At 54.2% G+C, this 15,812-nt stretch overlaps 3 protein-coding genes across 4 annotated transcripts; 2 read left to right on the forward strand and 1 right to left on the reverse strand.

Moving 5' to 3' along the window:
• Window positions 1–751: 751 nt before the first annotated feature.
• ATP6V0E2 (ATPase H+ transporting V0 subunit e2) lies at window positions 752–6,441 on the forward strand. Of its 2 annotated transcripts, none has more exons than XM_075558810.1 (4): window positions 752–936; window positions 2,389–2,436; window positions 4,409–4,521; window positions 5,978–6,441. In XM_075558810.1, the coding sequence occupies exons 1-3, from the start codon at window positions 833–835 to the stop codon at window positions 4,500–4,502; spliced, it is 246 nt and encodes an 81-aa protein (XP_075414925.1). In that variant the 5' UTR covers window positions 752–832; the 3' UTR covers window positions 4,503–4,521; window positions 5,978–6,441. The 2 variants fall into 2 exon arrangements, with proteins under 2 accessions (XP_075414925.1, XP_075414926.1); XM_075558811.1 differs by having other exon boundaries at window positions 6,209–6,441.
• A 1,115-nt stretch (window positions 6,442–7,556) lies between these two features.
• LRRC61 (leucine rich repeat containing 61) lies at window positions 7,557–12,899 on the forward strand. The gene is made up of 2 exons (XM_075558807.1): window positions 7,557–7,771; window positions 11,777–12,899. The coding sequence occupies exon 2, from the start codon at window positions 11,884–11,886 to the stop codon at window positions 12,655–12,657; it is 774 nt and encodes a 257-aa protein (XP_075414922.1). The 5' UTR covers window positions 7,557–7,771; window positions 11,777–11,883; the 3' UTR covers window positions 12,658–12,899.
• Window positions 12,900–13,379: 480 nt separating this feature from the next.
• Window positions 13,380–15,587, reverse strand: RARRES2 (retinoic acid receptor responder 2). Its single transcript, XM_075558809.1, has 4 exons — window positions 15,414–15,587; window positions 15,143–15,247; window positions 13,606–13,701; window positions 13,380–13,496 (listed from the first exon to the last, which is right to left on the reverse strand). Exons 1-4 carry the CDS (start codon window positions 15,585–15,587, stop codon window positions 13,380–13,382), a joined length of 492 nt encoding a protein of 163 aa, XP_075414924.1.
• Window positions 15,588–15,812: the final 225 nt, after the last annotated feature.

The following is a 15,812-nucleotide window of genomic DNA, read 5'->3' on the forward strand; positions in this document are numbered from 1 at the left end:
AACACGAATGGGTCTTTACAATTCAGCCCAAAACTCACTGCCCAGGGAGTTGTCGACCCCCCACCCCCACCCCAAGTCTTGAAGCAAGTATGACTTCCAATGACGTTTAGCCTAGCCTGGGCCACGTTGTGGTTCTAGCCAAATATCCCTCACTCATTGAGGCTAGGAGTTACTTACTAGAAGGCTAGAATTGTATTTCATACCTAAAATCCTTGCCCCCACCCCCACCCCGGGTGTTCAAAAGGCAGCGACGCCTTGGTGTGGGAGCCACTTCAGGTGCATCTCCTGGCAGAGGAGCCAGTGGACAGAGCCCCACAGGCAAAGTGAGGGGGAGGGGCAGCCCTTTCTCGCTGTACCCTGGGGGCGCCGCCCCACCATATTGTCTTAGCATGCGTCGCTGGGTGCCGCTGGGCGCACCCCGTGGGGACCGCGTCGTCGGGGCAGGGCCTCTCCGCCCTGCACACAGCCTCGGGTCCTCAGGTGCAGGCCAGGTGCCCTGCCGACCCCCGCCTTCTGGCCGCTGCTCAGGTCCAGGGATGCATCCCGTCCGCTCCTTCCCGCGGTCGCACGTGTCTCGGGAGGCCGGGGCCTCCACTTTAGCCCATTAACGAGCGTAATCTCAGAAGGCCCGCCCTCTGAGTGACAGTGTGCGAGCTCAGGCGCGTTCCCGTGGGTTGTCAGCGCGCAGCCCTGTCACGCATGCGCCTGCTCGGGCTTTGGCTGCGCACGCGCATGCGCCGATGCCCCGTTCCCAGCCCTTTACCGCGCGCACCTGTCACGACAGTCTCTCCGCTCTCGCTTCTGCAGCCCGGCGCCGGCGGCCCCTCCAGCCATGACGGCACACTCCTTCGCCCTCCCGGTCATCATCTTCACCACGTTCTGGGGCCTGATCGGCATCGCCGGGCCCTGGTTCGTGCCGAAAGGCCCTAACCGCGGGTAAGAAAGGCGCGGCCCAGAGTCCTTGCGGGACCACCTATGCTTTCGGCTTTTTTTTTGCGCGCCCCGGGGAGCAGCTCTTATCCGTGCGCGCCCCCGGTCCGTGGTACATCTGTGCCCGCTGCGCGCCCCCGATCGCGGTGCATCTGCGGTCCTTGCGCGCTCCTGCCCCGATAAGCTTCTGTGATCCGTATGCGCCCCCGGGCCAGGGCTCTTCTGTGCTTCGGGACAGAGGGATGTGGGGCAAAGGGCTGCGCGCGCCCAGTCGCTGGGCATCTGTGGCCAGTGCGCATCCGGATCAGGCCTACCTGGCTGTTGCACTGCCCTGACCAGAGGGGCAGCTCTATCCAACCCCCGCCCGGGGCGCTTCGCTGAGCGAGGCGCACACTAGTCTTGCTGGCCTTCAGCAGCCCTTCCTTCTCTTGAGGGCCTGGGCCTGTCTTGCGTTTCTGCTTTATGATCTTCAGCCTCTAGTACAGCGGTTCTCAACCTTGGAGGGGTCGAACGATCCTTTCACAAGGGTTGCCTAAGATCATCGGAAAACACAAATATTTCACAATACATAATTACATATTGTTTTGTGATTAATCACTATGCTTTAATGATGTTTAATTATGTTCAATTTGTAACAATGAAAATACATCCTGCATATCAGATATTTACATTACAATTCATAACAGTAGCAAAATTACAGTTATGTAGTAGCAATGAAAATTTTAGGGTTGGGAGTCACCACAACATGAACTGTATTAAAGGGTCGCGGCATTAGGAAGGTTGAGAAGCACTGCTCTAGTAGAAAGTGCATGCTCCGCTTAGACTGCATGTTCCCTGTGCGGCGGTCGCTTTGCTGATCTCTGCCCTGGAGATCTGTGCGTGTCCAGGGGTGTGGGAGAATGTGTCCTAGTGCTGTAGATCAGAGGTCCTGTTTTGGATTCAGTGTAGCTTTGATTGGAGGCTACTTGGACACACAGGGGTTGCCTTTGTCTTTAAAGATCTGGAGACCTGGGGTCCCACAATCTTCTTCTGTGAACCCCTAACCCACACCTGTTGCTGTGTGTTTTTTCATTCTTTCTACTGTCTCCCGTGCTGCGTTTTGTCTCAAAGATGGCTCATCAGCTGCTGCCTTCCCACCTGCCTATGTCTCCTCTTTCCTACTCCCTGCGCGGAGGATTTGAGTTCCAGAGGTCACAATGCAGCGCACCTCTGCAGCGTCTTCCCTCAGCGTGTCCAGATGGGGAGTATGGAGGGAGGGGAAGGAGAAGCATTCTTAACCTGGTCCAGGGTGGCCTCTCTGTCTTGTAATTCTCACCCTGGGTTGACTCGGCTCACTGTGAAGATGGCAGCTGAAGGCACTGAGAAGGGGCTGGCACAGGGAACCCTCCTCTGTCCTTGGCTGGGCCTCCCGAGGGCACTGGTGGTGTCCAGTCAGCCCTGACCCCTCTTCTGTTGCAGAGTGATCATCACCATGCTGGTGACTACCGCTGTCTGCTGCTACCTCTTGTAAGTAACCTCACTTTCCAGCCGTGGTTTGCATGTTCTCCCGACCTCTCCTCTGCCAGCCGTCACTCACCTCCCTCCCCACTCATGAGCTCTTCCTGCATGTAGGATGATAAAGAGAATGGGCCAGGTCTTTCAGGTCAGATGACAAAGAGACAATGGAGCAGGCACCACAATCTGGTTCTGGCTCTCTCTGAATGTGTGACCTGGGCCCAGTGTGACTTCCATGGGATGCTCTTGTCTCTGAAGTGAATGCGTGCGTATTGCAGGAAAAACTTCACCCACACACATATGGGGAGTCCATCTCCAGGTCCCCAGAATCCATACATCCTTTTTTTCTGGAGTTTCCCAAACCCCAGTCACAGTAGCCCTTACCCCCACAGAGTCATTGGCCATCCTGGCTGCCAAGCCAGTAGCAAGTCCAGGCTTTGGTTGGGGGTGGGGCTCACTCGTAGTTAGTTAAGTCTCTTACACCTTGTTTTTACAGCAGTGTGGGGCATTGCTGGGATGGCCTAGGCAGAATACAGAACGCAGGGCAGGTGGAGCGATGGCTACCTCCTTCAAAGGAGATAACAGGAACATCTCTCAGCACAAAGTACAGGGAATAGACCCATCTTAAAACTTGGGTGACTCATTTCTTGTGGTGAAAACCCATTTCCTATTCTATGTCCTGGAACGGTAGCCCTGGGAGTCAGTTCTCTCTTTTCATTGTATGGAATATTTAGTGTTTTCTGCTTCTTACTAACAAGAACCTTGTTCAAGAGAGCAATGGCGACTGGTCGAGGTGAGGTATGTGGTTTTTTAAAATTCTCCAGGTCACACACATGCAGAGCCCGTGTGGTGGGCAGAGTGCCTTTTGGGTGCGGCTTGCAGTGCCACCCTGAGGCCAGGCGACATCCTGGGTGGCGTCCTCACCTGTCCAGGAAGGGCTTCTGTGGCTGGATTCTATGGCCCGGAGACCAAGATCCTAAGGACGATGCTTGGACTGTGGGGCGCCTGAGTGCACACTGGGGGAGGTGAGGGGGCAGGTGATGAAGTTTTCAGAAAAGCTAATTTCTTCAAGTGATAGAAGGTTTGTCTGAAATGTGGTCCAACATCCTGCTACCAGGGAGGGTGTGGGCACCGATGGCTAGAGAGAGACTAGGTTTGGGGTTGTGTTAGTCTAGGTAGACTAGAGAAACAAATTCACCGAAACTCTTATGTACATAAGAGAGAGTTTTATATAAAGCATAAGTGTACATTAAGAAAGCATCCAAACCCAGTGCTGTCCAAGCCCATAAGTCCATATGTCCGACACCAATCTACAAAGCCCTCCTCAATTTCACAAAACATATGCAATGATGCCGACTGCAGGAGAAAAGCTGAATCAGTGAGCATGTAAGCATCTCGGTGCTGGCAGGGGTCTCCACGCGGCTGCTCCAGCACTCAGGGCTGCATCAGGGTAGGTCCATGCGGCTTCTCCTCAGGGATGTCTCAGAGGAAGTGAGCCTTGCCAGCTGAAGCAGGGAACTGGCTAAGGCAGCTGCACCCTGGTCCGAAAGCAAGAGACCCGAGAAAACAGAAAGGCAAGGCTCACCGAGTCATTTATCTCTCTGCCCTTCAATTAACCCCACATGTGTTAATCAGCCAGGTTGGCACAATACCACTTAACTATCTCAGGGGTGATGGCCCTTTGGTCATCATTTCTCATCTCTCTGGGCGTTCCTTCCTTTTGAAGGTCATTCTGACTCGCCTCCCGCCAGACCGGTCTTTGTCCTGCTCCTGTTGTAATAGAAGTGGGAGAGGCTGAGTTCATGAGGGAGTACTTGCTAAAGCATCCCTAGACACCCAGGGTCCAGCCCAAGTTGGAAATCTTACAAATTCACAAAGGAGCAAATGAAACCGAAACACTGGGGTGGGAAGAAAAGACTGACAGGCCTGTTAGGGGCATGGGAAGACTCCTGTCTCCCCTCACCCAACTCTGCTATCCTTGCAGCTGGCTCATAGCCATCCTGGCCCAGCTCAACCCCCTGTTCGGCCCCCAGCTGAAGAACGAGACCATCTGGTATGTGCGCTTCCTGTGGGAGTGATGCTGTGGCTCCTGCCCAGGTATGGAGCTGACAGGTGGTGATGGGGGAGGGGAGTAGAAGGATGGCTGGTTTGGTACTGGAGTTAGGGATGAGGAGGGCCTCAGGCAACTTCATCCTGGGGAAGGAGCAACCCCAACCTGGGCTCCCAGGCCCAGAGAGGCCAAGTGAGGGCCCTAAGCTGTGGGCTTGCTGTAGGGACCTCAGAGAATAGGGTGAGGTGAGGAGAGGTTGAACCCCTGTGGTCAGGAGGCTTTGCTGAGGGGGGTGGAGGGACAGGATGAAGAGGCAGGGAGGTAGGCACTGCCTCACTGAGCTGCGGTCCTCAGCCCTACCTGCCCCAGGTTTCTCCAGGTTCCCCCTTGGTGCAGGGGTCACAGTTAATGCAGATTGGGATCTGGGCTGAAGCCTTGGTAGATTAGCCGCTGCCCCTGGGTGGAGGCAGACCATGGAGACCCCACTGAGAGGGTCTCTGGAGGCCCTTGGAGGGCTGGCATCATCTCATGGTAAGAGCTGATCCTTCCTGGGATGCGTTTTTCAGGTGCCCCTGTTCTGGATGACCTTGGTGTGTGCATCTCTCCCTCACCACTGTTCATCCTTGCCCCTCACCCTCTGCAGTGCCCCAGCACTTGTCCTTGTTGCCCCCTGCTGGACCGGTGTCCAGCAGCCTGAGTGGGGGAGGGCGGCTGCAGCACGCTCACCAGCCTCCCTCCCCCAGAAGCAGCTGCAAAGCAAATGAGGCCAGGACACAGCCCACCTCCCTGGACAGACCGACAGATGGAAGGCAGGGTCCCAGCACCCCTGAAGGAGAAGGAAGCCCTGGGTTTGGGGCATGGTGGTCGCCCCTGGCTTTGCCACCATCCCACCCTGAGATCTGTGTACAGATCATGCTTGCAGCCTCCTGTGCAAATCGACATGTTCTTGAATTTGCTGACACATTTATATGGAAATTTCTGGGAAAGTTGAAGTAATGCAGTCACACAAAGAGCACACATTGATACCTGTATTCAGCGCCCTTTGCTGTTATAAAGCCACTTCAGTTGTTTTGTTCAGGAACGTTTTATTCCTAAGATTGCCCTACCCCCACCCCATCCCATTTGCAGAGCCTGGTGGGGCCCCAGGAAAGTCTGGGTTCAGCTGCTGCCAGGCTGTGCCAGGGCCGGTGCCAGTCTGTGATGAGGGGGGTTTCGGGCTGTACACCAGGTATTGGCCCCCGACTCCTGAGGCCAGCCTCCCTGCTGCCTTCAGTGAGAACTTGACTGCTGGGAGAAGGCAACAGAGGGTTATAGGTTTGTTGGTGACAAAGGCTGCCAAGCAAGGTGCACACATAGATCATGGGATGGTTGTCCTCACTGCTCATAGGCACTTAGCGAGGCCGACCTACTCGACAGGAGCTGGGGGCACCATGGGCAGAGCCAGGCTCATGCTCACAGGACCTGACTCCCACGTGTCTTCCCTCTCGGTCCCCCTATTGGCAGACCTCCTGAGATGGCTTCATTTCAGAATGGATATGGACCACGAAGAGTCTCACCTGAACCTTGGCTTTGGCCTATTCCTCCCCAGCTCCCCTCAAACACCTTGCCTCCACAGTGGTGGCATTGAGAGTCTGAACTGTGCTGACAACCCCAACCTATGTTTAGTGACGAACGTCTGGTGCATAGTAACTTGGTCTATCACCAGGCTTCTGTGTCTTTGTTCATTTGGGTTAGGGGCAGCAAGGTAACTGGCCCAGCTGCCTCATCACGGATGCAGACAGGAGCACATCAGCCTCCTGAGACTGGAGAACACTGGCGTCCACTCCCTGCTCGCCTGTCACCACAACCAGGAGGAGGCAGATGGGGCTCATTTTTGTGGAGCCTTGGGGACTGTCTCCCTGTGCCTAGATTGTAGAGTGTGTGAGCCCTGCTGTGGTGGAAAGTGTGGCTGTGTAATAAACTGAGTCTCTGACCTCACTGGGAGTGGCCTACCTCATTCCTGTCTAGCATGCGGGCACCAAATGCCTAGTGGGTGGGGCTCGGATGTGAGGGAGGGTTGAAGGGTACTCATCCTGCAACGGCAGGTGGGTAGTGAATGGAACACACATGGAGCACACCAAAGCCAGAAGGTGTGCTGTTCAGCAGGGGGTGGGGTGGGTCTGGTTTGGGTGGGGTGTGCAGAGGGGTTGGAAAGAAAGGGTTTGGCACCAGACCTCTCCGGGGTTTGTGGGCAGTGGGAAGCCATGAGAGGGAGTGATGTAACCTCAATGGATGGGCCACCTCTCCAGTGGACATGGGAAAGGGGTTACCAGTGACGCGGGTGCAGGATATGGGGGGGCTAGCTTAGTGTGTGAGGACAGACTGGTGAGCACATTGAGTGGTAAAGTGTGCTCTGTAATGGGCTTTAGGGAGTGGGGAGGGGCATTGTCTAGGGAGTCAAGATTCATCTGACATCACCAATGATATACCTTGTTCCATGACCACTTCTGAATTTGGCCCGAACCTCTGGCAAGTCCCTGTCAATGTACTGCTGCAACCATTGTTGGATGATCTTAAGCAAGATTTTACTTGAAAGCAATATCAATGATATTGTTCAATCATTTGAGCATTCTATTGGTTCACCTTTCTTTGGAATGGGCACACATCAGTTCTTCCTCTGTACTGAGCTCTCCTGAGGACACGTCTAAAGGAAGCAATTCTGACGGTGTCCTGCTGCGACCCATAAGGGCTTTCCCACCCCCACCCCCCAAATATTGCTGTAGGTCTCCATAACGCAGATTGCCAGACCTTGCTTCTTGCTCTGCCGCTTTGCTGACACCCGCTCACCGTGGGTGACCCTGCTGGCATTTGGAAGCCGGCGGTGCAGCGCCCAGCAGCAGGGAGCGCGCAGGACACCTGCCTGCAGCCAGGGCGCCTTGCGGGCGCCGGCCGCCCACCGCGGCGAGGTGGCCCTTCCACCCCGACCCCTCTCTCCGCCCTCACCCCACCAAACCGCTGGCGCCAGCGCCTGCGCACTGCGTGCTCGCACCCAGCCGGATTCCCGTTGGAAAACGCGTCCTGGCGGCCTGCGCCTGCGCACTAGCCTCCGCGGGGAGTTGCGGGGGTCGCCTACCATCCGCGGGGCGGGCGCGGCCTCCCCACACGAACTTCCCAGCAGTGACCTTCACAGCCGCGGGGAGAGCGCGGTGGCTGGTGGGCGAAGCTGCTTGACTAGGCGGAGGACGGGCGGGGCTGCGGCGGCCCCCCTGGCGGCTGAATCCCGAGGGCCAATCCTCCCGGTGGACTCGAATTCCCGAGGTAGGCGCCCTGGTTCTGCTCGCTGCCGGGACTGGGGTCCCGGCAGCGAGGTCCGGGCTGGGGTAGCAGAGTGGGGTTGGAGCCCAGATGGGCTCTGAGCCTGACGTGGAGTGTCCTCCCCGGTGAAGACTGAATGGCTCTCATTTGATGCAGCTTTTGCGTCATGGGAAATCTTAAGACGCACGATTCTTATTTAAAATATCAGCTTGCTTTGTAAGGAGCCACATTTGCACGTGAGACGAAACCCAAAAATACCTGGTAGTTTGCGACCTCAAACCTTCCTTGTTTCTCAAGCCTACCCTCCCCACCTTTCAATCCCCTGGCCACAGGTGGGTGGGAGGGAGCCACCCAGCCAAAGGCCCTGGGCCCTAGCCACGTGCAGTAGAAAGGAGCAAACTGGCCTACCCCTCCACTGGAAGAGGGGAGGGGCACTTCAAAGCCTCCTGATTTTTTAGCAAACAGGTGTGAGTGCTGAAGCTTGCCCTCTAGCACAGACTCCACATATACATGACTTCCACTTGGGACCCCAGAGCTTTCTTGGCATCACAATCAAGGGGAATTCATTGTCAGAAATGATCTTGCTAAATCCAGCAGGAAGCACAATGTTATCTGTGATAGGATTTTATCAATCCCCCTTCAAGGAAATCCAATTAGTACAGTTATTCTTCAAATTATGCATCAAACACAAAAGTTAGTGATGTAGAAATTGAAAATGTTTACCAACGACTTCAATAGGAAAATTGATCAAACAGGCAGTCAAGATGCATTAATAGTTATTGGTGATTGGAATGCAAAAGTTGGAAACAAAGAGGAACAGTAGTTGGAAAACATGAACTTGAGCACAGAAATGAAGCTGGATATTGTATGATAGAATTTTGCAAAATCAATTATTTGTTCCTAGAAAATACCTTTTTTTCAACAACACTAAAGCCAAATATTTTAATGAAATGTGCAAAGACCAAAAAATGAGCTGATACCAAGGGCTCAAGTAGAAAGCAAATGTTTTGAGAATGATGAGGACAACAAATGTACAAATGTGCTTGACATAATGGATGTATGTATAGATTGTGATTAGAGTTGTATGAGCCCCCAATAAAATGATTAAAAAAACAAACAAAAGGGAACAGCACTCTCAGCATATCTTAAATGCAAGAAAAAAATGCAAGCCTCAAGTTGCGATCTTAAAATATTCTTTGGGAAAAATATTGAAAGATGCAGGAAACATCCAGAGAAAATGGAAAGACTTTGCAGTCACTGTACCAGAAAGAACTAGTTGACAGCCCATCATCTCAGGAGGCAGCATGTGAGCAAGAGCCAGTGATGCTGCAGGAAGAAGTTCAAACTACACTGAATACATCAGTGTCAATTCCGGATTGACAGAATACTGATAGAAATGTTTCAGCAAGTGGAGAAGCACTGGAAGCGCTCACTTATCTATGCCAGGAAATTTGGAAGACAGCTATGTGATCAACTGACTGGAAGAGATCAATATCTGTGCCCATTCCAAAGAAAGGTGAACCAATAGAATGCTCAAATGATTGAACAATATCATTGATATTGCTTTCAAGTAAAATCTTGCTTAAGATCATCCAACAATGGTTGCAGCAGTACATTGACAGGGACTTGCCAGAGGTTCGGGCCAAATTCAGAAGTGGTCATGGAACAAGGTATATCATTGGTGATGTCAGATGAATCTTGACTCACAGCAGATAATACAAGAAAGATGTTTACTTGTGTTGCATTGACTATGCAAGGGCATTCGACAGTATGGACCATAATAAACTATGGATACCCTTGAGAATTATGGGAATTCCAGGAAACTTGATTGTGTTCATGAGGAACTTGTACATCAAGAGGCAGTTGTGCAAACAGGACAAGGTCATACTGCATGGTTTACAATCAGGAAAGGTGTGCATCTGGGTTGTATCCTCCACCAGACCAGTTGAATCTATATACTGAGCAAATCACCTGAGAAGCTGGATTATATGAAGAAAGACGTGGCACCAGATGAAGGCTTATTAACCTGCGATATGCAGGTGACACAACCTTGCTTGTGAAAGTGAGGAGGACTTGAAGCACTTGCTGATGATCAAGTATGGATTACAACTCAATGTAAGGAAGACCCAAATGCCCATAACTGGACATCATGGTAAATGGAGAAAAGGTGGAAGTTGTCAAGGATTTTATCTTACTTGGATCCACAATCAGTGCTCATGGAAGCAGCAGTCAAGAGATCAAAAGACATTTTGTTCTTTAGAGTATTGAAGAGCAAAGATATTACTTTGAGGACTAAGATGTGCCTGACCCAAACCATGCATTTTATGCATGTGCAAGTTGGACATTGAATAAGGAAGATCTTAGAAGAACCGGTGCATTTGAATCATGGTGCTGGAGATTAAGACGGAAACTACTAGGGACTGCTAAAAGGACAAACTGATCTGTATCGAAAGAAGTGAGGCCAGAGTGCTCTTAGAGGAAAGGATGGCAAGACTTTGTCTTACATACTTGGACATGTTGTCAGGAGAGACCAGTCCCTGGAGAAGAACATCATGTTTGGTAAAGAAGGGCAGCGAAGGGGAGGAAGGCCCTCAACAAGATGGATGGACACACTGGCTGCATCAATGGGCTCAGGCATAGGAACAAGTGTGAGGATGGCACAGGATCGGGCAGTGTTTTGTTCTGTTGTGCACAGGGTGGCGATGCCCTGGAGCTGACTCATGGCACCTAACAACACTGAGCTTCTCTGTCGTGTCTTCCCACAGATGAAGTCAGTTTGATTTCTGTGTATTTCATCAGGGGAATTCTGTGTTTATAGCTACCTTTCATGTTGTTTAAAAAAGGTATTTTCTAGAAACAAGTCATTGGTTTTGCAAAATTCTATCATACAATATCCAGCTTCATTTCTGTGCTCAAGTTCATGTGCCCAACTACTATTCCTTTGTCTTTGTTTCCAACTTTTGCATTCCAATCACCAATAACTATTAATGCATCTTGATTGCATGTTTGATCAATTTTCCTGTTGAAGTCATTGGTAAACATTTTCAATTTCCTCATCATTAGCTTTTGTGGTTGGTGTATAATTTGAAGAATAATTGTATTGATTGGGTTTCCTTGGAGGAGATAGACATAAACCTATCACAGATAACATGGTGCTTCGTGCTGGATTTAGCAAGATCCTTTCTGACAATGAGAGCCAGGCCATCGCTCTGCATTGCGTTATTCCCGGCATAATCAGTCATATGATTTTAGGATTCAGAGCAGCCAGTGTCAGTCCACTGTAGCTCACGAGTGCCTAGGATATCGACCTTTATGCATTCATTTAATATTTTTGCACCGCTTCCAATTTTCCAAGACCATGCTGCCACTGCTGCTGCTCCTTGTGGCAACCAGACATGGATGCTTGGCGCCTGCCCCCTGCTGTTCCAGGGGTCACAGGTTAATCCACAGACTCTGGACACCATTTGGTCACAGCCAGTTTGATTACACGCCAGCTGCTCTGTGGAAGAATGACGGGGCTTTCTAGCCCCGTAAAGAGCTACAGTCGGGGAAAGCCACAGGGCAGTTCTGCCCAATCCTGCGATGGCTGTGAGTCTGAGCAAGAGTCTGGTGACTCGGTGAAGACAGCTGTTTGGAGGGGCTGTCACTGGGCCTGTGCTTTTGTTTGCATTCACATGCACACAGGCTTCCCAGGAGGGGCAAGGAACACTTGTTGTATTTATACTTCAAAAGTGCATTAGGATAGAACCTCAGCGCTCATCAAAAAGTGATTGACGACTGGGGCCTGAGTCCAGATGTGAAGAGTGGGAAGAACCAGAGAACTTCTGCAATGCCCAGGCCCCTCCGCTGGGCCTGGGCCTGGGCCTGGGCCCCGGACTGCCACAGGGACCCCTCGCCCCCTCTCTAGATCTGCCCTAGCCAGAGGAATTTCCAGTGGTGGCGCTAAAGGTCATCGCTTTCTGCTGCCACTGCTAGGACCCAAGACCCAGTGTGCTTTTCTCTCCCTAGGCACCTGCTGGCTCTGCATGGTGCCCTTTGCAGCGTGAACACTAGCTGGCCCTGTGGCACCCCCCTGACGGGCCCACAGGACCCAGGCCACTGGAGCCAAGTGTCTCATGGAGCCTCGGGGCAAGACACCCGAAGAGGGCGATGCGGGGCGTGTCACAGCCCGGCTGCTGAAGTCCCATACTGGTGAGTTCTCACTGGACTCCATCCTGCTGCTGAAGCTTCGGGGCCTGGGCCTAGTGGACCTGGGCTGCCTGGGCGAGTGTCTGGGCCTGGAATGGCTGGACCTGTCCAGCAACGCTCTCACCCACCTGGGCCCGCTGGCCGCCCTGCATCAGCTGACCGTGCTCAATGTCTCGAAAAACCGGCTGACCACGCTGGAGCCGCTGGCTGCCTGTGAGAGCCTGCAGAGCCTCAACGCAGCGGGGAATCTCCTGGCAGGCCCTGGGCAGCTGCAGTGTCTGGTGGGGCTGCGGAGTCTCGAGAACCTGCGGCTCCAAGACCCCCTGGCACGCCTCAGCAACCCCCTGTGTGCCAACCCCTCCTATCTGGCTGGGGTCCATGAGCTGCTGCCTGGTCTGAAGGTCATTGATGGGGAGAGAGTGACTGGCCGTGGCAGTGAGCTCTACCAGCTGTGCCGAGACCTGGACAACTCCCTACGGTCCAGCCCCAGCCCCCGGGCCCTGGAGGCCCAGCCGTGGGTAGAGCCTGGCTATTGGGAGACCTGGCCAGCACGCAGCAGCTCCATTCTGGAGGAGGCCTGCCGGCAGTTCCAGGCCACACTGCAGGAATGCCGGGACTTGGATCGCCAGGCAGGGGAAAGCCTGGCTCAGGCAGAGCAGGCCCTGAGTCCAGCGGGAGCGCTGTCCTCCTTCATGTTCTGAGTGCGGAGGCTCCTGGCCCCTGACTTCTCACCTGGTTCTCTTGCTCCACACCCACCATGGGCTCTCCAGGTTTCCACAGCCACCAGCTGCCTAAGACTCCTGGTGGGCAAGGCGTGGCAGGCACGCCTCTGGCCCCAGCCATTCCTGCAGGGCGGGCCTCCCTGCCCAGCCATGGCTGCCCGCCTGCCTCCCCACCCTCATGTGCCCTGAAACCCTAGCCCACCCACCCCATTAAATCCTGTTTCTGCTCTGTCATGTTTTCTGCCACTCCCTGCGGGCAAGTGAGGAAGTGGCCTCCTGCAGGAAGGGGTCCAGAGGGCCAGCGCACAGCCTGCAAGGCCAGGTCCAACCCAAGGGCCCTGCCTCTTCCTGTGAGAAGAGGGGCCTACAGGAGGGACTGCAAGGCAGTGGTGGTGCTGGGGGTGGGAGGGGGGCCGACAAGGAGATCAGGTGACAGCTGGAGGGGACCAGCTTTATTAGCCTGGCAGTTAGCGTCCTCTGGGCACAGGGAGCGAGTGGCCCATCGCTGATGACCTGCACCCGTCCAAGAAGTGGAGCCCCATTCTAGGGAAAAGAGCAGGATGTGGATATGAGGAGGCTGCCCTGGGCCAGCCCCTGCTTTCGTATCCCCGCTCTGTCTCCCCCAGCCTCTTCCATCATAAACTCAGGCCCCTGAAACCACCCTAACTCGAACTTGGTCATCACTCGTACCTGATCCAGGCTCAGTTCGGGGGCGGGGCCTTGAAAAAGGCGAACTGTCCGGGGAAGTAGAAGCTGTGGGGGTCCTCACCGGCCCGCTCCACCCTGGAGCATTGGGCCTCCTGGTGCTCACTGGGCTCCTGGCAGGAGGGAATGGCAGTTCAGGTGTGGGGAGGGCTCCCACCTCTCTGCAGCCCCCTGCACACCGCTCCTCCAGGCCCAGCTGCAGCAGTAGGCCTGGGCTCTTACCCGAGGAGGCTGTGTCTGAATGGGGCAGTGGACCATCCGGCCCAGAACTCTGTCCTCAGAGCCCAGTTTGATGCAGGCCAGGCATTTCCGCTTCCTCTGGGGAGGAAAGCATGGGAGAGATGCAGGGGTAAGTACAGGAGGCCCTGGGCACTCCAAGGATGGAGAATGAGGCAGACGTCAGGCTGGGGGTGCTCTAAGTACCAGAGGTGCAGGCTCTGAGGGGGTACAGCCCCTGCCCGCCAGTCTTCAGTGCAGCCTCCTTGGCCTGGTGCTTTTCATCTCACAACTTCAGGTTATGGCAGCAGTCATGTGTGGGTGTGGGCACTGCATGTATGAGCACAGGCACATTTGTGAGCACGTGTGTGAGCAGGTACATGCATGTATGAGCAAGGCACATAGCACAGGCACACATGTGAACAAGTATATGCACTTTTTTGAGCAAGTCGTGTGTGAGCCCATGCACATATACATGGGCACATGTGAGCACAGGCACAGGTGAGTCCATACAGATGTATGTGAGCACATGTTAGCACAGGCCCACATGATACATGTTAGCAAGGCATACAATCGTGAGGACACATGCTGGCAAGACACCTGTTAGCATGTACACACACCTGGGGACATGTTAGCACATGCACACATGTATGAAGACGTGTAGCAAGGCACACGTGAGAATGTGGACATGTGTGCACACAGTGCAAGCGTATGAGCCTGTGTACAGGTACATGTGTGAGCACAGGTACACGCGTGTCGTATACTTATAAGAGCCAAGGTCCTCTGGGCTGGGACCTTGCACTCACTAGGACCTATAGCTGCATATTCTGAGATTTGACTGGAGGACAAGGCTCAGGCCAGGCTCAATTCCATCCCTCCTCTAGCAGAGGGCAAACAGAGGCTTCAGAGAGCCTAGGAAGCTCCAGGTTGGTGCTGGTGCCCAGACCTGGTACCCCCAGCCTAGCATCTTCCAGAGAAGCTGGCCATACATCTCCCTGTGGGCATAGAAAATGGGGAATCAGCCAGACCTGGTCAGGAGGCCAGATCAACCCCCACCATGAGCTTCTGCCAACAGTTAGCTCTAAGGGAGCGGGGTGGAGGGTGGGGGCAGCTTATGCAATGATATGTCCTTGGAACCACCGAACTCTCCCTCCTCCTGCCTCACTCCCCAGACCCCAGTTCACCCACACCCCTGCCCAGACTGAGCCACTGCAACGCCCAGCATTCCTCCTCTGCAGTGGGTAACCTCAGAGTCAGATCCAAGCCCATGTCCCACCTCCCAAGTTCTGACTGCATGCACGCACGAGTGCACACAGGCATAACACTCATACAGGCATGCATGCCCCACCTCAGGCTTAACATGGGCACACACACACTCCTGCAGAGGCACACAGGGACCATGTGTACTCAAGCACACATGTCCTACCTCAGTGCTCACACGTATGTGTGTCCCATCTCCGTGCTCCCATGAGCACACACACATGCACACACGTCCCACCCCGCTCACGGGCACACACACACGTAGGACGCGCACTGCCCCTACCCCGTTGGGCTTGACTTTGCACTCTGGCTTCTTCCAGTCCTTTTTCCGGCAGTGGGTCTGCTGAAGCTTAAATTCCAGCCTCACAAAGATCCCTCCTGGGAATGACTGTGGACAGACAGACAAGAAATGGGGCCAGCGACACCTGGCTTCCCTGCCTCCCAGTGAAACAAAGCACCTGCTAGAGGCCCAGGCATGTCTCAAACCACACCCGCCTCCCAAGATCTTGCGGGTCTCAGCCCACATGTCCCCTCTGTCCCCGAGGTTCTTCTACCGTGTCTGCTGCCCTGTCCACGCTTGTCTCCCTGAAGGCCCACAGCACAGGTGGGTGCTGGTGGAACTCGGCCAAGGCCACCTCCAGGCTGCGACGCTGGGCCTCTGAGAGCTCCTCCAGGCCCAGGCCCAATGCACCCAGGCCCAGGGTGAGCACGAACAGTAGCGGCCTCATTGCTGGGCTCTGCAAAGAGGTGGATCCTCAGTCTTCGGGGCTCATGGCCCACGTTGCCCCCAGTACCGCCTGGGAGTTCGCTTGGTAGACCTAGCAGAGCTGAGTCCCCAGTCCCCATGGGTCTGGCCAAGGTTCTTGTGGCTGTTTCCTAGGTAGGGGATGCAGGATGCCCAGCCCCATTTCTGTGGCCTGGAAAGCAGCCCACTCCTGCTGCTGGGTCCCAGC

The sequence above is a fragment of the Tenrec ecaudatus genome, chromosome 9, assembly GCF_050624435.1.
Source record: "Tenrec ecaudatus isolate mTenEca1 chromosome 9, mTenEca1.hap1, whole genome shotgun sequence".
Taxonomy (NCBI): domain Eukaryota; kingdom Metazoa; phylum Chordata; class Mammalia; order Afrosoricida; family Tenrecidae; genus Tenrec; species Tenrec ecaudatus.

What these genes read in the sequence shown, in the direction of transcription:
- RARRES2 (XM_075558809.1), bottom strand. Translation starts at nt 15,587, where the DNA reads ATGAGGCCGCTACTGTTCGTGCTCACCCTGGGCCTGGGTGCATTGGGC. An exon ending in GCAAAGTCAAGCCCAACGGG is followed by an intron (nt 13,702 to 15,142) that starts GTAGGGGCAGTG and finishes TTTCCTCCCCAG; the next exon opens with AGGAAGCGGAAATGCCTGGC. An exon ending in TTCAGACACAGCCTCCTCGG is followed by an intron (nt 13,497 to 13,605) that starts GTAAGAGCCCAG and finishes CCCTCCTGCCAG; the next exon opens with GAGCCCAGTGAGCACCAGGA.
- LRRC61 (XM_075558807.1), top strand. Translation starts at nt 11,884, where the DNA reads ATGGAGCCTCGGGGCAAGACACCCGAAGAGGGCGATGCGGGGCGTGTC.
- ATP6V0E2 (XM_075558810.1), top strand. Translation starts at nt 833, where the DNA reads ATGACGGCACACTCCTTCGCCCTCCCGGTCATCATCTTCACCACGTTC. An exon ending in CCGAAAGGCCCTAACCGCGG is followed by an intron (nt 937 to 2,388) that starts GTAAGAAAGGCG and finishes CTTCTGTTGCAG; the next exon opens with AGTGATCATCACCATGCTGG. An exon ending in GCTGTCTGCTGCTACCTCTT is followed by an intron (nt 2,437 to 4,408) that starts GTAAGTAACCTC and finishes CTATCCTTGCAG; the next exon opens with CTGGCTCATAGCCATCCTGG.